This window comes from Camponotus floridanus, unplaced genomic scaffold, assembly GCF_003227725.1.
Source record: "Camponotus floridanus strain SB8 unplaced genomic scaffold, Cflo_v7.5 scaffold37, whole genome shotgun sequence".
NCBI lineage: Eukaryota > Metazoa > Arthropoda > Insecta > Hymenoptera > Formicidae > Camponotus > Camponotus floridanus.
This window is the reverse complement of record NW_020229514.1, coordinates 96,910-120,252: the sequence shown is the minus strand read 5'-3', so window position 1 is coordinate 120,252 and position 23,343 is coordinate 96,910. Positions and strand designations below refer to the sequence as shown.

At 24.8% G+C, this 23,343-nt stretch overlaps 4 protein-coding genes across 4 annotated transcripts; all 4 read right to left on the bottom strand.

The window, feature by feature from the left end:
• Positions 1 to 3,741: 3,741 nt before the first annotated feature.
• LOC112638788 (odorant receptor 13a-like) lies at positions 3,742 to 7,064 on the bottom strand. Its single transcript, XM_025411027.1, has 6 exons — positions 7,023 to 7,064; positions 6,065 to 6,474; positions 5,153 to 5,533; positions 4,393 to 4,594; positions 3,975 to 4,130; positions 3,742 to 3,786 (listed from the first exon to the last, which is right to left on the bottom strand). The coding sequence occupies exons 2-6, from the start codon at positions 6,424 to 6,426 to the stop codon at positions 3,742 to 3,744; spliced, it is 1,146 nt and encodes a 381-aa protein (XP_025266812.1). The 5' UTR covers positions 6,427 to 6,474; positions 7,023 to 7,064.
• Positions 7,065 to 8,240: 1,176 nt separating this feature from the next.
• On the bottom strand, positions 8,241 to 11,537 carry LOC105252281 (odorant receptor 13a). The gene is made up of 6 exons (XM_025411019.1): positions 11,475 to 11,537; positions 10,515 to 10,921; positions 9,674 to 10,054; positions 8,895 to 9,096; positions 8,485 to 8,640; positions 8,241 to 8,285 (listed from the first exon to the last, which is right to left on the bottom strand). The coding sequence occupies exons 2-6, from the start codon at positions 10,874 to 10,876 to the stop codon at positions 8,241 to 8,243; spliced, it is 1,146 nt and encodes a 381-aa protein (XP_025266804.1). The 5' UTR covers positions 10,877 to 10,921; positions 11,475 to 11,537.
• Positions 11,538 to 12,145: 608 nt separating this feature from the next.
• On the bottom strand, positions 12,146 to 15,447 carry LOC112638785 (odorant receptor 13a-like). Its single transcript, XM_025411020.1, has 6 exons — positions 15,430 to 15,447; positions 14,474 to 14,880; positions 13,639 to 14,019; positions 12,902 to 13,103; positions 12,414 to 12,569; positions 12,146 to 12,200 (listed from the first exon to the last, which is right to left on the bottom strand). The coding sequence occupies exons 2-6, from the start codon at positions 14,833 to 14,835 to the stop codon at positions 12,156 to 12,158; spliced, it is 1,146 nt and encodes a 381-aa protein (XP_025266805.1). The 5' UTR covers positions 14,836 to 14,880; positions 15,430 to 15,447; the 3' UTR covers positions 12,146 to 12,155.
• A 658-nt stretch (positions 15,448 to 16,105) lies between these two features.
• LOC112638797 (odorant receptor 67c-like) lies at positions 16,106 to 22,574 on the bottom strand. Its single transcript, XM_025411079.1, has 11 exons — positions 22,305 to 22,574; positions 21,537 to 21,917; positions 20,837 to 21,038; positions 20,302 to 20,457; positions 20,056 to 20,096; positions 19,638 to 19,641; positions 18,409 to 18,803; positions 17,635 to 18,015; positions 16,899 to 17,100; positions 16,376 to 16,531; positions 16,106 to 16,160 (listed from the first exon to the last, which is right to left on the bottom strand). Exons 1-11 carry the CDS (start codon positions 22,529 to 22,531, stop codon positions 16,116 to 16,118), a joined length of 2,190 nt encoding a protein of 729 aa, XP_025266864.1. The 5' UTR covers positions 22,532 to 22,574; the 3' UTR covers positions 16,106 to 16,115.
• Positions 22,575 to 23,343: the final 769 nt, after the last annotated feature.

Here is a 23,343-nt window from a genome sequence, read left to right as displayed (position 1 = left end):
ATTTTTATAAATTATAGAAATTATATTTATAAATATAATTATAAATTATATAATAATTATAATTATAATATATGTCTATATTATGTGACAATAAATATACATATAATTTATATGGAAAAGTAATGTTTTTAATGCATGAAAAATAAAACTAGTCGGACAAGGAAAATTATTGATCAGATGCCGATGTTAATAGATTCAATTCTATGAATAAACAGATGTCGCATTCGCGAAATGAGTTGGTGCAATATATTATTTTATTAACAACTGCGTGCAGTGGAACACATATTACTATTAAAGCGTCTATCGAATATACGCGAGCGCGATAGTAAATATATTTATATATATATAAGAAAATAATTAAAAGGATTATAACTTATAAAGCGAGCGAAAAAATGCGTCGCGATAAGAAAGTCAGCTGCCCGAAGTGCTGATACAGCCAGTATCACACGGCCAAGTCATCAAACAGAGGAAGAAATCACTCTCGAAATAGCGCTGAATTGCAATAAAATGCGAGGAAGTCTTCTGACTTCCTTCGCTTGCATTTTGATCACGCCACTTTAGAAATAACCAATGATTTTATTTGGTCATGCCACCGCGCGATCCTCCTCCGATAATCGTTCAGAACCGGAGGCGTTAAAAGCCACCGCCTAGAAGCGGCGGACAGTCACAAATCAGTTATCAAATAATTAACAAGTGCTCGAGTTAATTAACAAGACTAGCCGTTATCCTGAAAAAACAATTGTGCCCCACGCACACAACAATACAGTATGTATGTACTTTTTCGATTTTTAAAACTTTTATAGTTTTTTGCTTTTACTTACACTTCATTCAAAATTGCGGTTTATCTGTTTTGTTTTAATGTATTTAAATTATAATTAATATTTTATTACTTTATTTAAGTTATGTGATAAAACTGTTCTATTTTTCATGAAACTCGGAAAACGTAACAAATTATTAATACGCATTAAATAATAAAATATTTTTGTTGCTAATAAGTATTTTTTTGCTAATATTTATAAAACAAATATACATAATGTTAATAATTTTTTTAGATAATGTTTAATCCAAGAAATGTAGCAGTACTGCTATACACTGCACTGTATATGACTGGGGAATTCCCAGAAAGTCCTGTTACAACAGATGAAAATGAAACAAAAGACATGATGGAAAATATGCTTCGATCAATGTATGAAGAAGCGTTTAAAGTTTATGAAGAATCATCATTAGATTTTCAAAACGAATTTGATATACCTGAAGTAGAACCTGTAATTGATGAAGAAAGAGAAGAAGACACATATTTTGTAAAAGAAATTGAATGTGTTGCGGATTCTGTACCAATAGAATATAAAAGAAATGCAGTAGAGTTATGGAGAAGTGGAACAAAAAAGTCAAGAACTCTTGCATCTATAAGAAATAGATTTCGGAAAGTCACGTCATTACGTCAATTAAGAAGATGGGAGCAGCAAGTAAATCAAGGTGGCAACAGATTTGATAAACTGAAAGAAATTTCAACATATACGTTAAATAAATTCCATGAAGGTATTGAAAAGGGAATAATTATTCATGACATTGATATTGCTCGATGGGCTCTTCGCGCACAGAAGGAAGTAAATCTACTTGGGTTTACAGCATCATTATCATGGGTAAAAAGGTTTAAGCTTGCACATAATATCGTATCTAGAAAAATTACAAAATTTATAACAAAAAAAAATTTAGCGTCAGACAAAGATTTAGAAGCACGAAGCAAGTCATTTATCGAAAATGTTAAATCTTCTATTATACAATATGGAATTGAAAATGTATATAATTCGGACCAAAGTGGATTTCAATTAGAATTTCATTCCGGTCGTTCACTATCACCTATTGGTATTAAAAAAGTAGAGCGCATAGTACAATCCATATCAGCAACTACACATAGTTATACTATACAACCTATTGTTTCAGCTGATGGTAGATTATTATCGCCTCTGTTTATTGTTTTAAAAGAACCTACTGGAACATTTAGTCCAATAGTAAAAGAAACAATGTTTAAAGATAATAATATCTTTGTCATGGCATCAAAATCTGGAAAATTAACATCGCATCATTTTGAGATCTGGATAAAAGAAGTGTTTTTTCCAAATGTTGGACCAAAATCAGTGTTATTATTAGATTCTTGGACTGGTCATTGTCCTGATATAATTCAAAGAAACAAACCAGATTTTATAGACAATATTAATTTGTTAACTATACCAGCTGGAGCAACGGGAAAAATACAACCTTTAGATGTATTCGGTTTTCGTTTATGGAAAAATTTTGTTAGACATTTTTCAGATATCCATCATGCTTTTAGATCTTGACGTCAAGCTTCATTCAAGAAACAATATTTTAAAATTACAATCATTAACACATAATCAATTTTCATCACCAAGGTTTAAAAATTTATTCAAATATGCATGGTATAAAAGTGGTTATTTAGAAAAGAAACCAGAAGAATTTGATACACCAGTAGATTTTTGTTTCAAAACTAATTTAAAACCAACATGTGATATTTGCGGTGAAATTGCTGTAATTTCTTGCGCATGGTGTAAAAAATCCCTTTGTATAAATCATTTCTTTCATGATCATCATCTTTGTAACCGATATCAACCATGAATATTTGTTATTCTTGTATGCAATAATTATGTACGGTATTTTATGTAATATTTCCATATACATATATATAATGACTTCGGAATACAACTTTATTATATATGATTGAATTTGTCGTTAAATGAGCTATAAGTTTTGTTATGAGACAAATTTAAAAATTTTCAAACATTAAAAGGGAGGGGGGGGGGATTTCGAAAAATATGACATTTTCGACAAATCTGATTACATGATTTTGAAGTACATTAAAGACCATAAAACTTTTATTTGAAACTTTTGTTTATATCTCTTATCGCTTCGACGGTATCCGCTGAGAAATGAAAAAATCGATTTTTTTCAAGAAGGTGTTTCACCCCCTTAACGGCCGACTCAGCACTTATAAAAAAATACGTGTCTCCTATTTTGATCTAGACTACAACATATTCAAAGCTCATTAAAATCGGAGGGGGACACTTCCGACCCTTTCCTTGTTAGTAATCAAACATATTATTATAATCTCATTGAATGAAATATTTTCATGTCATCAGCAGCAAGAGATTGGAAAATTATAATTATGCACATTTGATTTAATTTCAATAAAGTATAAAACGTCGAGAGATAAAATATACATACATAGATCATTTAAATGTTAAGTTCCCAAGTTAAATAGCTATGCATCTACTTAAATATAATAAAGATGCCGAAGAATACTGAAGGATGCTGAAAGTTATATTTTCTTTTTTAAATGACGTTTAAATCAAAATTATTATCCTTTAGACGTCAGAAAATTATTGCATTGTTTTGCGGTGATGTATTTATATTCAGTGTATGTGTGTATGTGTATTTGTACATATAATAAATATCTTTAGATATTTACGATTTGCAATACTGCATAATTTTTTTATACATGATATCACTATTTTGTAAATTTTTTTTCTTGCCTGTATATATTTCTGTTTTCAAAATAAATATCAACAGTTTATCGTAAAATAAGGAAAAATATTAAGATTGAAATAAATCGATTGACGGATACTTTAAAATCTTTAATTATTAATTTATCAAGAAAATATTACAATATTATCAAAAATACTACAATATTATTATGATTAAAATGTAACATCGACTACATATATTTCACTTTTGCAATATATTAAATGCAGAATATGATGTTTTCAAAATCTGAAATAGTAATTATAGGAAAAATTATTATAAAAGATTATACAATTTATGTATAAATTTCGATTCTGTTCTAACTACACATCAAATATCTTTGCTGATGTTATACATGTTTTTTTCAATATATCAAGCAATTAGTATATATACAAATGTATACATATGTATATATGCAAATATATTATTGTACTTACATTACTGAAAGACTGAAGAGATAAAGTTATCAAAAAACTACTCGTAAACTTAACAGGAATTGTGCTACGCATCATGATCATCAGCAGTTCCTTCTTATCGCTGATTGGTAATAAAGGCCATTCTGTGTGATATATCGCATCTCCTACATTCATACTCTGACAATAACAGAAATATAACAATATACAATAGCAATTAATTAATTTAATGACTTTGTATTTATATGTATGTGCACACATTCATATAATTTATGTTCTCCATATCTATATATTCTTTATATACTATATATCTCCATATACTTAATGTACTTAATATATTTTTACATCTTTGTCACATACTTTATTCGGTAATTTTGTTGGTAATTTATTTGGTATAGCTTTTTACTAAACATTTTATGATATTATACGAAAAATTACATACTTTAAGTATAACTTCATTTCCGGACCAGCAGAAAAAGTAGATTTGTACAAACATACTACAAGTATAAATTATCATAGTTGCACTTCTGGATTCCATCATATGCATTGAGACATAATATACACTCGTACATATTAATAATATACTGCCAAAAAATTGAACGAAGAATATTTGATTGAATATGATGTTTATTGTCTTAGCGAATCTGTAATAATGTTATATTAGACCTCGACATTCCATATGATCGAAATAATTTTAATAATATATATAACATCACATTTTTTGCACAGCTCGTACAATTATAAGAATTAAAAAAATCTTAATACATTTGTTACTTACTAATAAATAATATATTAACACTTAATTTATTTTAAAAATTAAGTTAATTTGGCAGAACATGTCTAATGTAATTATTCTCTCAAAAATATTTTCTTGTATACATATACTATATCATGATTTTTCAATTTATTTATCAGTAAGTAATAAATGTATTAAGATTCCTTTAATTCTTATAATTCAAAAATATTTTCTTTTGAAAATATCTTAATAACAATTAATTTTTAAGAAATGGAGATGTTATTTTCTAATTCTTTACAATTTTTCATTTCAAATATTAATTATCATTATAACTATAAACAATTTATAATTATAATCTATAGATATAACAATTACAGCATACACAACATATTGATATATCGAAACAAATAATTAATAAATCATGCGTGTGAGCGTTTATAAAACAACTGATTCTCATGTAACTGACTTGTAAATGCAGAGATGATGATATATGTACTTCGATATTATTACTTTTTCATTATTTGGTGAAGCAGGTAAATGATTCAGATAACTAGCTATTTTGTTAATAATTAATTTATGAAGACGATTTTCAAAAATTTCAAACTGAGCACAAGTTTGCAAAAATAATCCAAAAATTAAAGTTTCCGTGCCAACAGTTATAATTGCGCCGAGAATCACTGATAAAATCTGTTGAATGGACGTAATCCAGAAAATCAGAGATACGTTAATATCGTATGGCAACCATACTCTGTAAGGTAAATGACCTTGCATTATGTTTAACACCGACCCTGCTGTGACGCCTGTAACGGAACTTATCACCAAAAGTACATACATTATCGAACATGACCTGCACATAAATATAAGTTGAGATTATATATATGTATATACATATATATATATATATATATATGTATATATATATATATATATATATATATATATATATATATGTATTTTTATGCACTTAACTATATTCTCTTTTACACAAAATATAAAAATTTTTTATAGTTTTAGTTTTTTGTAGAGACTCATAATATGAATTTCCAATATAATAACTCTTATTTTATTTTACAAAGATAGGTAAAATTAAAATAATTCTTATTTTTTTATATTTAAAAATATTTACTTAACTTGGAATTTATATATAAACACAAACAGATAAAATGCAATTAACAAAATTTATCAACAGTTTACAAACGACTTTTGCCACAAAGGACAACTGTCGCAATGCTAATTAGGAAAAATAAATTATTTTCAATTATTAAATTAATAAATTACTAAAACAATAAATTATTTTAAAAATAAATTTTTTTGACGAATATCTTAAAGTATAAATTAATAATATTTTATTGTGTATAAGATATTTAATGGTACTCACTTTATAAACTTATCATATTTCATTTGTATTGCCATTTCGTCTTCATTTCGAGGTTTATATGGTGGCTTCAATAATATATGCACCAGGCTAATAATTGAATTTCGACGTATTATAACGATGGTCGCTTTACAACACACACCAACAACACTAAGAAACATTACAGTATTAGTGATAAAATCATCGATATTATCGACAACAAAAGCGATGTCCATAAATTGAGTTAACATTAAAAAGTATTCTAAGACCAGCACAATAAAGGTAAATGCATTATACAGCAGTTTAGCAACATTCGATGACCAGTCGATAGGTCGCCATATACCAACGACAGTATATATTAGAAAATTTAGGGAAAGTATTTGCATCTTTATGATTATAAAACAGAGCGTTGTATTGTCCTATATATGTAACATCTGGAAAATTATTGCAACATTACTTATCATCTTAATTTCGTATCATAATAATTAATCATTGCAAAAGTAAATGTTCGAAAGATAGACAATACATATTGATTTCAAATCATGATTTTATTTGCTAACATATATCAATTATAAGGAATAAGTTAATTATTACAAAATCAATCGATTATCTTTATCGTTTTATAAAATCAATAATATAAGTTCAGATTATTATGAATAATGAAATAAATATTTGTAATGTATGTATAGTCTTTGTAATAAATGTAACAAATTTCATTTAGTTTTAGGGCGTATCCCTTTTTTACTATCGGAACAACAAGAGTAATATATTACAAGAATATATATAGGATTTTTTCTTATCTTCTTTTATTTAATTTTATTTTTATTTTACTTTATATAAATATAATATAATGTTATCACGAATCGAAAATCAAATGCACCTCGTTGTAATATAATAAAAGATATTTCTAAGTAAAAATATGTAAAAAAGAGAAATATTAATGGTTAGCTAATGTATTCTTTGTCGGAGTATTATTTCTTACATTTACACAATTATTAGTGAAACAGAATAGCATTTCTCATAATCCATGTTGTCATGAAAAAATAAAACTTATTGTATTATTTTAAAAATAATTAAATTTCAAGTATAATTAAGCACGACTTGAGAGAGACTGCATGTAATTCTATTTGCTTGAACTTCTTTTAACCCTCTCTATCATCAATGTAATTATTGGCAACTCCATAATACACGTTATTTTCTTTTCATGAGAATATCACTATAATTGTGAAAATTGTTGAAAATCGTTTTACTTGCAATGATCGAATACCATTCTTTACAGTAAGACATATTGTCATATTCCCATTGAATAAAATATTCATACATTTTCATCATCAGTAGTAAGTGAATGCATGAAACAGTATTTGCTATAAAACTTGACTTTATGAATATGATCATAAAAATGCAAATAATGTAGTGAAAACAATAAATTGTGATATATTTAAATGAAGTCTAAGTTAACTATTTAAGTATTTACCCGAGGAAAAAATTAGAAGATTCTCTTTGATCATGTATAATCAAGCAGTATAAAACATTGCAAATAAAAATAGATGGTTTTCTTTGTAATCAAACATATTATTATAATCTCATTGAATGAAATATTTTCATGTCATCAGCAGCAAGAGAGTGGAAAATTATAATTGTGCACATTTGACTTAATTACAATAAAGTATAAAACGTCGAGAGATAAAATATACATACATAGATCATTTAAATGTTAAGTTCCCAAGTTAAATAGCTATACATCTACTTAAATATAATAAAGATGCCGAAGAATACTGAAGGATGCTGAAAGTTATATTTTCTTTTTTAAATGACGTTTAAATCAAAATTATTATCCTTTAAACATCAGAAAATTATTGCATTGTTTTGCGGTGATGTATTTATATTCAGTGTATCGGTGTATGTGTATTTATACATATAATAAATATCTTTAGATATTTGCGATTTGCAATCCTGCATAATTTTTTTATACATGATATCACTATTTTGTAAATTTTTTTTTGTCCGTATATATTTCTGTTTTCAAGAATAAATATCAACAGTTTGTCGTAAAATAAGGAAAAATATTAAGATTGAAATAAATCGATTGACGGATACTTTAAAATCTTTAATTATTAATTTATCAAGAAAATATTACAATATTATCAAAAATACTACAATATTATTATGATATTAAAATGTAACATCGACTACATATATTTCACTTTTGCAATATATTAAATGCAGAATATGATGTTTTCAAAATCTGAAATAGTAATTATAGGAAAAATTATTATAAAAGATTATACAATTTATGTATAAATTTCGATTCTGTTCTAACTACACATCGAATATGTTTGCTGATGTTATACATGGATTTTTCAATATATCAAGCAATTAGTTTATATATATACAAATGTATATATGTTATATATGTATATATGCAAATATATTATCGTACTTACATTACTGAAAGACTGAAGAGATAAAGTTATCAAAAAACTACTCGTAAACTTAATAGGAATTGTGCTACGCATCATGATCATCAAAAGTTCCTTCTTATCGCTAATTGATAATAAAGGCCATTCTGTGTGATATATCGCATCTCCTACATTCATACTCTAACAATAACAGAAATATAACAATATACAATATACAATTAATTTAATGACTTTGTATTTATATGTGCACACATTTATATAATTTATGTTCTTCATATCTATATATTCTTTATATACTATATATCTCCATATACTAAATGTACTTAATATATTTTTACATGTTTGTCACATACTTCATTCGGTAAATTTTTTGGTAATTTATTTAGTATAGCTTTTTATTAACATTTTACGACATTATACGAAAAGTTACATACTTTAAGTATAACTTCATTTCCGGACCAACAGAAAAAGTAGATTTGTACAAACATACTACAAGTATAAATTATCATAGTTGCACTTCTGGATTCCATTATATGCGTTGAGACATAATATACACTCGTACATATTAATAATATACTGCCAAAAAATTGAACGAAGAATATTTGATTGAATATGATGTTTATTGTCTTAGCGAATCTGTAATAATGTTATATCAGAACTCGACATTTCATGTGATCGAAATAATTTTAATAATATCACATATTTAATATATATAATATCACATTTTTTGCACAGCTCGTGCAATTATAACAATATTAAAAGAATCTTAATACATTTGTTACTTACTAATATATAATATATTAACATTTGATTTATTTTAAAAATTAAGTTAATTTGGCAGAACATGTCTAATGTAATTATTTTTTCAAAAATATTTTCTTGTATGTTATATCATGATTTTTTAATTTATTTATCAGTAAGTAATAAATGTATTAAGATTTCTTTAATTCTTATAATTCGAAAATGTTTTCTTTTTAAGATTTCTTAATAACATTTAATTCTTTAAGAAATGGAGATGTTATTTTCTAATTCTTTACAATTTTTCATTTCAAATATGAGTTATCATTATAATTATAAACAATTTATAATTATAATTTATATTTATAGATATAACAATTACAGCATACACACAACGTATTGCTATATCTAAACAGATAATTAATAGATCATGTGTGTGAGCGTTTATAAAACAACTGATTCACATGTAACTGACTTGTAAATGCAGAGATGATGATGTATGTACTTCGATATTGTTACTTTTTTGTTATTTGGTGAAGCAGGTAAATGATTCAGATAACTAGCTATTTTGTTAATAATTAATTTATGAAGACGATTTTCAAAAATTTCAAACTGAGCACAAGTTTGCAAAAATAATCCAAAAACTAAAGTTTCCGTGCCAACAGTTATAATTGCGCCGAGAATTACTGATAAAATCAGTTGAATGGACGTAATCCAGAAAATCGGAGATACGTTAATATCGTATGGCAACCATACTCTGTAAGGTAAATGACCTTGCATTATGTTTAACACCGACCCTGCTGTGACGCCTGTAACGGAACTTATCACCAAAAGTAAATACATTATCGAGCATGACCTGCACACAAATATAAGTTGAGATTATATATATATATTTTATGCACATAACTATATTCTCTTTTACACAAAATATAAAAAATTTTTATAGTTTTAGTTTTTTGCAAAGACTCATAATATGAATTTCCAATATAATAGCTTTTATTTTATTTTACGAAGTTAGGTAAAATTAAAATAATTCTTATTTTTTTATATTTAAAAATATTTTCTTAACTTGGAATTTATATATAAACACAAACAGATAAAATGCAATTAACAAAATTTATCAACAGTTTACAAACGACTTTTGCCACAAAGGACAACTGTCGCAATGCTAATTAGGAAAAATAAATTATTTTCAATTATTAAATTAATAAATTACTAAAATAATAAATTATTTTAAAAATAAATTTTTTTAACGAATATCTTAAAGTATAAATTAATAATATTTTATTGTGTATAAGATATTTAATGGTACTCACTTTATAAACTTATCATATTTCATTTGTATTGCCATTTCGTCTTCATCTCGAGGTTTATATGGTGCCTTCAATAATATATGCACTAGGCTAATAATTGAATTTCGACGTATTATAACAATGGTCGCTTTAAAACACACACCAACAATACTAAGGAACATTACAGTATTCGTGATAAAATCATCGATATTATCGACAACAAAAACAATGTCCATAAATTGAGTTAACATTAAAAAGTATTCCAAGACCAGCACAATAAAGGTAAATGCATTATAAAGCAGTTTAGCAACATTCGATGACCAGTCAATAGGTCGCCATATACCAACGACAGTATATATTAGAAAATTTAGAGAAAGTATTTGCATCTTTATGATAAAACAGAACGTAGTATTGTCCTATATATGTAACATCTGGAAAATTATTGCAACATTACTTATCATCTTAATTTTATATCATAATAATTAATCATTGCAAAAGTAAATGTTCGAAAGATAGACAATACATATTGATTTCAAATCATGATTTTATTTGCTAACATATATCAATTATGAGGAATAAGTTAATTATTACAAAATCAATCGAATATCTTTATCGTTTCATAACATCAATAATATAAGTTCAGATTATTATGAATAATGAAATAAATATTTGTAATGTATGTATAGTATTTGTAATACATGTAACAAATTTCATTTAGTTTTAGGGCGTTTCCCATTTTTACTATCACGAAACAACAAGAGTAATATTACAAAAATATATATAGGATTTTTTCTTATTTTCTTTTATTTAATTTAATTTTTATTTTACTTTATATAAATATAATATAATGTTATCACGAATCGAAAATCAAATGCACCTCGTTGTAATATAATAAAAGATATTTCTTCTTAAGTAAAAGTATGTAAAAAAAAGAAATATTAAACGCTTAGCTAATATATTCTTTGTCGGAGTATTATTTCTTACATTTACACAATTATCAGTGAAACAGAATAGCATTTCTCAATCCATGTTATCATGAAAAAATACAACTTATTTTATTATTTTTGAAATAATTAAATTTCAAGTATAATCGAGCACGATTTGAGAGAGACTGCATGTAATTCTACTTGCTTGAATTTCTTAACCCTCTTTGCCATCAATGTAATTATTAGCAACTCTATAGAGCATGTTATTTTCCTCTCATGAGAATACTACTATAATTGTGAAAATTTTATTTGCAATGATCGAATACCATTCTTTACAGTAAGACATATTGTCATATTCCCATTGAATAAAATATTCATACATTTTTATCATCAGTAGTAACTGAATACATAAAATAGTGTTTTCTATAAACTTGGTTTTATGGCATAAGAATGCAAATAATGTAGTGAAAGAAATAAATTGTGATATATTTAAATGAGAGATAAAGAAGTCTAAATGTAATTTTATTTTTATTTTTAATTTTATTTTTAAGTATAAACATTGACAGCATTGATATTTTTTGTCGTATAAAATAAGGGAAAAGAGTTGAGATCGAAATAAATAGACAAATTGGTGCTACTAAGATCTTTAGTTATTAATTTATTGAGAAAATATTGCAATATTATCAAATATATAGCAATATTATTATAATATTAAAATGCATCATCAACTATACATATCTTACTTTTGTAATACACTAAATGCAGAATATGATGTTTTTAAGATCTGAAAGAAAAATTATAGAGAAAATTAATGTTAAAGATTATACATTACTTTTTAAAAATGTCGATCGATTCCAACACGTTACACGTCAAATATTTCTTTTCTGATATCATATATATACATATTTTTATATACATATTTTTTTAAATATAGTAATTATTTTGTTGTACATACACACACAAATACATATATGTATATATAAAATATAGTACTTACGCTACTGAAAGACTGAAGAGATAAAGTTATCAAAAAACTACTGGTAAATTTAACAGTAATTGTACTACGCTTCATAATCATTAGTAGTTCCTTCTTCTCACTGATGGGCAATAAGATCCATTCCATGTGATATATCGCATCTCCTACACTCATACTCTGACAATGTAACAGAAATATAATAACTTTTAATAAAATATAATAATAAGTATTAAACAATAGCTATTAATTAATTTAATGTTGTTTTGTGTTTATATATGTACACAACACACACACACACAATATATATTAATTAATTGCTATTGTTTATCATTAAGTATATATATATACTTTTTTTTCTTTATACTTATACATTCTTTATATATTTTTATACCTATTTAACATATTTTCAAATGTTTCGTCATATACTTAATTTGATAATTTTTTTTTGATAATTTATTTCTTACATTTCTTTGAACTAAACATTTTACTACATACGAAAAATTACATACCTTAAGTATGACTTCATTTCCGGACCAGCACAGAAAATAGATTTGTACGAACATACCAAAGGTATAAAATATCATAGTTGCACTTCCGGAATCCATTATATGCGTTGAGACATAATATATACTTGTACATATTAAAAATATACTGCCAAAATATTGAATGAAGAATACCTGGTTGAATATAATGTTTATTGTTTTAGCAAATCTGTAATAATGTTATATTAAATTTGGACATATGATCGAAACAATTTTAATAATATATATAATATCATATTTTTTGCATAGCTCGCGTAATTTTAAGAACTAGAAAAATAATCTTAGCATTTATTATTGAGAAGTAAATTAAAATATCATGGTAAATAAGCATATAAATTGACATTTGATTTATTTTAAAACTTAAGTTAATTCAACACAGCTTGATTAACATAATTTTTCAATGATGTTTTGTTTTTAAGCTTTCTTAACAAATCAATTAATTTTTAAAAAATGTAGATGTTGTTATCTAATTTTCCACAATCTTTTATTTTTAATTTAACTAGTACTATAAACAAATAATTTACAATTTATAATTTATAATTTAAAAAAGTTTTTAGATATAATTTAGATATAATTTTGAAATAAAATTAAAATACACAATTACAACAACATATTGACATATTTAAACAGATAATAGAATGTGTAAAGGAGCATTTATAAAGGAATTGATTTTTATATAACTGACTGATTCTTATGTAACTAACTTGTAAATGCAAAGATGATGATGTATGTATCTCGATATTGTCAATTTTCCAACATTTTGCGAAGAAGGTAAATGATTTAGATAATTAGCCATTTTGTTAATCATGAATTTGTGAAGACGACTTTCAAAAATTTCGAATTGAGCACAAGTTTGTAAAAATAATCCAAAAATTAAAGTTTCCGTGCCAGCAGTTATAATTGCGCTGAGAATTACTGATAAAATCTGTTGAATGGACATAATCCAGAAAATCGAAGATGTGTTAGTATCGTATGGAACCCATATTCTATAAGGTAAATGACCTTGCATTATGTTTAACACTGACCCTGTTGTGACGCCTGTAACGCCAATTATCACCAAAAGTAAATACATTATCGAGCATGACCTGCACACAAATATAATTTGAGATTATATATATATTTTATGCACTTATATTCTCTTTTACACAAAATATATAAATTTTTTTATAGTTTTAGTTTTTTGCAAAGACTCATAATATGAATTTCCAATATAATAACTTTTATTTTATTTTACGAAGTTAGGTAAAATTAAAATAATACTTATTTTTTTATATTTAAAAATATTTTTTTAAATTGGAATTTATATATAAACACAAACAGATAAAATGTAATTAACAAAATTTATCAATAGTTTACAAACGACTTTTGCCACAAAGGACAACTGTCGCAATGCTAATTAGGAAAATAAATTATTTTCAATTATTAAATTAATAAATTACTAAAATAATAAATTATTTTAAAAATAAATTTTTTTAACGAATATCTTAAGGTATAAATTAATAATATTTTATTGTGTATAAGATATTTAATGGTACTCACTTTATAAACTTATCATATTTCATTTGTATTGTCATTTCGTCTTCATCTCGAGGTTTATATGGTGCCTTCAATAATATATGCACTAGGCTAATAATTGAATTTCGACGTATTATAACAATGGTCGCTTTACAACACACACCAACAATACTAAGGAACATTACAGTATTCGTGATAAAATCATCGATATTATCAACAACAAAAACAATGTCCATAAATTGAGTTAACATTAAAAAGTATTCCAAGACCAGCACAATAAAGGTAAATGCATTATAAAGCAGTTTAGCAACATTCGATGACCAGTCAATAGGTCGCCATATACCAACGACAGTATATATTAGAAAATTTAGAGAAAGTATTTGCATCTTTATGATAAAACAGAACGTAGTATTGTCCTATATATGTAACATCTGGAAAATTATTGCAACATTACTTATCATCTTAATTTTATATCATAATAATTAATCATTGCAAAAGTAAATGTTCGAAAGATAGACAATACATATTGATTTCAAATCATGATTTTATTTGCTAACATATATCAATTATGAGGAATAAGTTAATTATTACAAAATCAATCGAATATCTTTATCGTTTCATAACATCAATAATATAAGTTCAGATTATTATGAATAATGAAATAAATATTTGTAATGTATGTATAGTATTTGTAATACATGTAACAAATTTCATTTAGTTTTAGGGCGTTTCCCATTTTTACTATCACGAAACAACAAGAGTAATATTACAAAAATATATATAGGATTTTTTCTTATTTTCTTTTATTTAATTTAATTTTTATTTTACTTTATATAAATATAATATAATGTTATCACGAATCGAAAATCAAATGCACCTCGTTGTAATATAATAAAAGATATTTCTAAGTAAAAGTATGTAAAAAAGAGAAATATTAAACGCTTAGCTAATATATTCTTTGTCGGAGTATTATTTCTTACATTTACACAATTATTAATGAAACAGAATAGCATTTCTCATAATCCATGTTATCATGAAATAATACAACTTATTTTATTATTTTTGAAATAATTAAATTTCAAGTATAATCGAGCACGATTTGAGAGAGACTGCATGTAATTCTACTTGCTTGAATTTCTTAACCCTCTTTGCCATCAATGCAATTATTAGCAACTCTATAGTGCATGTTATTTTCCTCTCATGAGAATACTACTATAATTGTGAAAATCGTTTTATTTGCAATGATCGAATACCATTCTTTACAGTAAGACATATTGTCATATTCCAATTGAATAAAATATTCATACATTTTTATCATCAGTAGTAACTGAATACATAAAATAGTGTTTTCTATAAACTTGATTTTATGGCATAAGAATGCAAATAACGTAGTGAAAGAAATAAATTGTGATATATTTAAATGAGAGGTAAAGAAGTCTAAATGTAATTTTATTTTAAATTTAAATTTTATTTTTAAGTATAAACATTGACAACATTGATATTTTTTGTCGTATAAAATAAGGGAAGAGAGTTGAGATCGAAATAAATAGACAAATTGGTGCTACTAAGATCTTTAGTTATTAATTTATTGAGAAAATATTGCAATATTATCAAATATATAGCAATATTATTATAATATTAAAATGCATCATCAACTATACATATCTTACTTTTGTAATACACTAAATGCAGAATATGATGTTTTTAAGATCTGAAAGAAAAATTATAGAGAAAATTAATGTTAAAGATTATACATTACTTTTCAAAAATGTCGATCGATTCCAACACGTTACACGTGAAATATTTCTTTTCTGATATCATATATATACATATTTTTATATACATATTTTTTTAAATATAGTAATTATTTTGTTGTACATACACACACACAAGTACATATATGTATATATAAAATATAGTACTTACGCTACTGAAAGACTGAAGAGATAAAGTTATCAAAAAACTACTGGTAAATTTAACAGTAATTGTACTACGCTTCATAATCATTAGTAGTTCCTTCTTCTCACTGGTTGGCAATAAGATCCATTCCATGTGATATATCGCATCTCCTACACTCATACTCTGACAATGTAACAGAAATATAATAACTTTTAATAAAATATAATAATAACTATTAAACAATAGCTATTAATTAATTTAATGTTGTTTTGTGTTTATATATGTGTACACAACACACATACACACACACACACACACACACACACACACACACACACACACACTATATTAATTAATTGCTATTGTTTATTATTAAGTATATATATATTTTTTTTTTCTTTATACTTATACATTCTTTATATATTTTTATACCTATTTAACATATTTTCAAATGTTTCGTCATATACTTAATTTGATAATTTTTTTTTGATAATTTATTTCTTACATTTCTCTGAATTAAACATTTTACTACATACAAAAAATAACATACCTTAAGTATGACTTCATTTCCGGACCAGCACAGAAAATAGATTTGTACGAACATACCAAAGGTATAAAATATCATAGTTGCACTTCCGGAATCCATTATATGCGTTGAGACATAATATATACTTGTACATATTAAAAATATACTGCCAAAATATTGAATGAAGAATACCTGGTTGAATATAATGTTTATTGTTTTAGCAAATCTGTAATAATGTTATATTAAATTTAGACATATGATCGAAACAATTTTAATAATATATATAATATCATATTTTTTGCATAGCTCGCGTAATTTTAAGAACTAGAAAAATAATCTTAACATTTATTATTGAGAAGTAAATTAAAATATCATGGTAAATAAGCATATAAATTGACATTTGATTTATTTTAAAAATTAAGTTAATTCGACAAAGCTTGATTAACATAATTTTTTCAATGATGTTTTGTTTTTAAGCTTTTTTAACAAATCAATTAATTTCTAAAATATGTAGATGTTGTTATCTAATTTTTCAGAATCTTTTATTTTTAATATAACTAGTACTATAAACAAACAATTTACAATTTATAATTTATAATTAAAAAAAACTTTTAGATATAATTTAGATATCATTTTTAAATAAAATTAAAATATACAATTACAACAATATATTAACATATTTAAACAGATAATAGAATGTAAAGGAGCATTTATAAAGGAATTGATTTTTATATAACTGACTGATTCTTTTGTAACTAACTTGTAAATGCAAAGATGATGATGTATGTATCTCGATATTGTCAATTTTGCAACATTTGGCGAAGAAGGTAAATGATTTAGATAATTAGCCATTTTGTTAATCATGAATTTGTGGAGACGACTTTCAAAAATTTCGAATTGGGCACAAGTTTGTAAAAATAATCCAAAAATTAAAGTTTCCGTGCCAGCAGTTATAATTGCGCCGAGTATTACTGATAAAATCTGTTGAATGGACATAATCCAGAAAATCGAAGACGTGTTAGTATCGTATGGAACCCATATTCTGTAAGGTAAATGACCTTGCATTATGTTTAACACTGACCCTGCTGTGACGCCTGTAGCGCCAAATATCACCATAAGTAAATACATTATCGAGCATGACCTGCACACAAATATAATTTGAGATTATATATATATTTTATGCACTTAACTATATTCTCTTTCACACAAAATATATAAATTTTTTTATAATTTTAGTATTTGCAGAAACTCAATTTTTAATACAATAATTCTTATTTTATTTTACAAAGTTGCAAAATAATTCTTATTTTTTATATAGAATATTTATATAGAATATTTACTTAATTTAGAATTTATATAAAAACTCGAACAGACAAAATGCAATTGACAAAATTTATCAACGGTCTTCGAACGACTTTTGCACAAAGGACAACTGTTGCAATAGTAATTCAGAAAAATAATTTATTTCACGAATATCTTAAGTTATAAACTATTAATATTTTATTGTGTATAAAATATTGAATGTGGTACTTACTTTATAAACTTATCATATTTCATTTGTATTGCCATTTCGTTTTCATCTCGAGGTTTATATGGTGTCTTCAATAATATATATACCAGATTAATAATTGAATTTCGACGTACTATAACGACGGTCGCTTTACAACAAGCAGCAACAATATTAAGGAACATTAGAGTGTTAGTGACAAAATCATCGATATTATCGACAACAAAAACGATGTCTATGAATTGGGTTAACATTAAAAAGTATTCTAAGATCAGCACAATAAAGGTAAATGCATTATACAGTAGTTTAGCAACATTCGATGACCAGTCAATAGGTCGCCATATACCAACGACAGTGTATATTAGAAAATTTAGAGAAAGTATTTGCATCTTTATGATTATAAAACAGAACGTAGTATTGTCCTACATATGTAACATCTGGAAAATTATTGCGACATTATTTATCATCTTAATTTCGTATCATAATAATTAATCATTGCAAAAGTAAATATTCGAAAGATAGACAATACATATTGATTTCAAATCATGATTTTATTTGCTAACATATATCAATTATAAGGAATAAATTAATTATTACAAAACCAATCGATTATCTTTATCGTTTCATAAAATCAATAATATAAGCTCAGATTATTATGAATAATGAAATAAATATTTGTAATATATGTATAGTATTTGTAATACATGTAACAAATTTCATTTAGCTTTAGGCATTTCCCTTTTTTACTATCGAAATAACAAAAGTAATATTACAAGAATATATATAGGATTTTTTCTTATCTTTTTTTATTTAATTTTATTTTTATTTTACTTTATGTAAATATAAAATAATGTTATCACGAATCGAAAATCAAATGCACCTCGTTGTAATGTAATAAAAGATATTTCTAAGTAAAAGTATGTAAAAAAGAGAAATATTAAACGCTTAGCTAATATATTCTTTGTCGGAGTATTATTTCTTACATTTACACAATTATCAGTGAAATAGAATAGCATTTCTCATAATCCATGTTATCATGAAAAAATACAACTTATTTTATTATTTTTGAAATAATTAAATTTCAAGTATAATCGAGCACGACTTGAGAGAGACTGCGTGTAATTCTACTTGCTTGAATTTCTTAACCCTCTTTGCCATCAATGTAATTATTAGCAACTCTATAGTGCACGTTATTTTTTTCTCATGAGAATACTACTATAATTGTGAAAATCGTTTTACTTGCAATGATCGAATACCATTCTTTACAATAAGACATATTGTTATATTCCCATTGAATAAAATATTCATACATTTTCATCATCAGTAGTAATTGAATACATAGTGTTTTCTATAAAACTTGATTTTATGGCATAAGAATGCAAATAATGTAGTGAAAGAAATAAATTCTGATATATTTAAATGAGAAGAAAAGAAGTCTAAATGTAATTTTATTTTAATTTTAATTTTTATATTTAAGTATAAATATAATTTGACAGCATCGACATTTTTTGTCATATAAAATAAGGGAAGAAAGTTAAGATCGAAATAAATAGACAAATTGGTGCTACTAAGATCTTTAGTTACTAATTTATCGAGAAAATATTGCAATATTATCAAATATATAGCAATATTATTATAATATTAAAATGCATCATCAACTATACATAATCTTACTTTTGTAATACACTAAATGCAGAATATGATGTTTTTAAGATCTGAAAGAAAAATTATAGAGAAAATTAATGTTAAAGATTATACATTACTTTTCAAAAATTTCGATCGATTCTAACACGTTACATGTCAAATATCTCTTTTCTGATATCATATATATTTATACCTATTTTTTTAAATATAGTAATTATTTTGTTGTACATACACACACACAAGTACATATATGTATATATAAAATATAGTACTTACGCTACTGAAAGACTGAAGAGATAAAGTTATCAAAAAACTACTGGTAAATTTAACAGTAATTGTACTACGCTTCATAATCATTAGTAGCTCCTTCTTCTCACTGGTTGGCAATAAGATCCATTCTATATGATATATCGCATCTCCTACACTCATACTCTGACAATGTAACAGAAATATAATAACTTTCAATAAAATATAATAATAAGTATTAAACAATAGCTATTAATTAATTTAATATTATTTTGTGTTTATATATGTGTACACAACACACACACACACACACACACACACACACACACACACACACTATATTAATTAATTGCTAATGTTTATTATTAAGTATATATATATTTTTTTTCTTTATATATTCTTATATATTCTTATATATTCTTATATATTCTTTATATATTTTTATATCTATTTAACATATTTTCAAATGTTTCGTCATATACTTTATTTCATAAATTTTTTTGAATAATTTATTTCTTACATTTCATTGAACTAAACATTTTACTACATACGAAAAATTACATACCTTAAGTATGACTTCATTTCCGGACCAGCACAGAAAATAGATTTGTACGAACATACCAAAGGTATAAACTATCATAGTTACACTTCTCGATTCCATCATATGCGTTGAAACATAATATACACTTGTACATATTAAAAATATACTGCCAAAATATTGAATGAAGAATACCTGGTTGAATATAATGTTTATTGTTTCAGCAAATCTATAATAATATTATATTAAATTTGGACATATGATCGAAACAATTTTAGTAATATATATAATATCGTATTTTTTGCATAGCTCGCGTAATTTTAAAAACTAGAAAAATAATCTTAGCATTTATTATTGAGAAGTAAATTAAAATATCATGGTAAATAAGCAAATATAAATTGACATTTGATTTATATTAAAAATTAAGTTAATTCGACAAAGCTTGATTAATATAATTTTTTCAATGATGTTTTGTTTTTAAGCTTTCTTAACAAATCAATTAATTTCTAAAAAATGTAGATGTTGTTATCTAATTTTTCACAATCTTTTATTTTTAATATAACTAGTAAAAAATTTTTAGATATAATTTAGATATAATTTTGAAATAAAATTCAAATACACAATTACAACAACATATTGACATATTTAAACAGATAATAGAATGTGTAAAGGAGCATTTATAAAGGAATTGATTTTTATATAACTGACTGATTCTTATGTAACTAACTTGTAAATGCAAAGATGATGATGTATGTGTCCCGATATTGTCAATTTTCCAACATTTGGCGAAGAAGGTAAATGATTTAGATAATTAGCCATTTTGTTAATCATGAATTTGTGAAGACGGCTTTCAAAAATTTCGAATTGAGCACAAGTTTGTAAAAATAATCCAAAAATTAAAGTTTCCGTGCCAGCAGTTATAATTGCGCAGAGAATTACTGATAAAATCTGTTGAATGGACATAATCCAGAAAATCGAAGATGTGTTAGTATCGTATGGAACCCATATTCTATAAGGTAAATGACCTTGCATTATGTTTAACACTGACCCTGCTGTGACGCCTGTAACGCCAATTATCACCAAAAGTAAATACATTATCGAGCATGACCTGCACACAAATATAATTTGAGATTATATATATATTTTATGCACTTATATTCTCTTTTACACAAAATATATAAATTTTTTGATAGTTTTAGTATTTGCAGAAACTCAATTTTTAATACAATAATTCTTATTTTATTTTACAAAGTTGCAAAATAATTCTTATTTTTTATATAGAATATTTATATAGAATATTTACTTAATTTAGAATTTATATAAGAACTCGAACAGACAAAATGCAATTGACAAAATTTATCAATAGTCTTTGAACGAACTTTTGCACAAAGGACAATCGCAATGGTAATTGAGAAAACTAATTTATTTCACGAATATCTTAAGTTATAAACTATTAATATTTTATTGTGTATAAAATATTGAATGTGGTACTTACTTTATAAACTTATCATATTTCATTTGTATTGCCATTTCGTTTTCATCTCGAGGTTTATATGGTGTCTTCAATAATATATATACCAGATTAATAATTGAATTTCGACGTATTATAACGACGGTCGCTTTACAACAAGCAGCAACAATATTAAAGAACATTAGAGTGTTAGTGATAAAATCATCGATATTATCGACAACAAAAACGATGTCTATGAATTGGGTTAACATTTGAAAGTATTCCAAGACCAGCACAATAAAGGTAAATGCATTATACAGCAGTTTAGCAACATTCGATGACCAGTCGATAGGCCGCCATATACCAACGATAGTATATATGAAAAAATTTAAAGATAGTATATGCATCTTTATGATTAAACTTATGATAAAACAGAGTAACACTTTTTTATACATGTAACATCTGAAAAAATATTGTAGCATTACTTATCTCAATTTCGTTTCACAATAACTAATTATTGTAAAAGTAAATGTTCGAAAGTCACAATAGATAACATTAATTGCAAACTATGATTTTGATAACATATCGATTATAAGGAACAAGTTAATTATTACAAAATCAATCGATTATATATGTTTACTAGGACATTATTTCTTACATTTTACACAATTATCATTGAAACAGAATAGAATTTCTCATAATCTATGTTATCGTGTGAGAGAGAAAAAATATAACTTACTCTAATATATATATATATATATTTTTTTTTTCAAAATAATTAGATTTCAAGTGTAGCTGAGCACGTCTTGAAATAGACTGCATGTAATTTTACTTGCTTGAATTTTTTAGTCGTTTTTCCGTCAATACAATTGTTAACAACTGGATGACGCCCGTTAATTTTTTCATGACAATACTATTATAATTATGAAAATCATCTTACTTGTGCAACGATCGAATGTCGTTCTTTACGTTGGGGCATATTGTCATATTCCCATTCAATAAAATATTCATATACATTTTCTTCATCGATAGTAACCGAAAGCATAATTTAGTGTTTTCTATAAAACATGACTTTATGGCATGA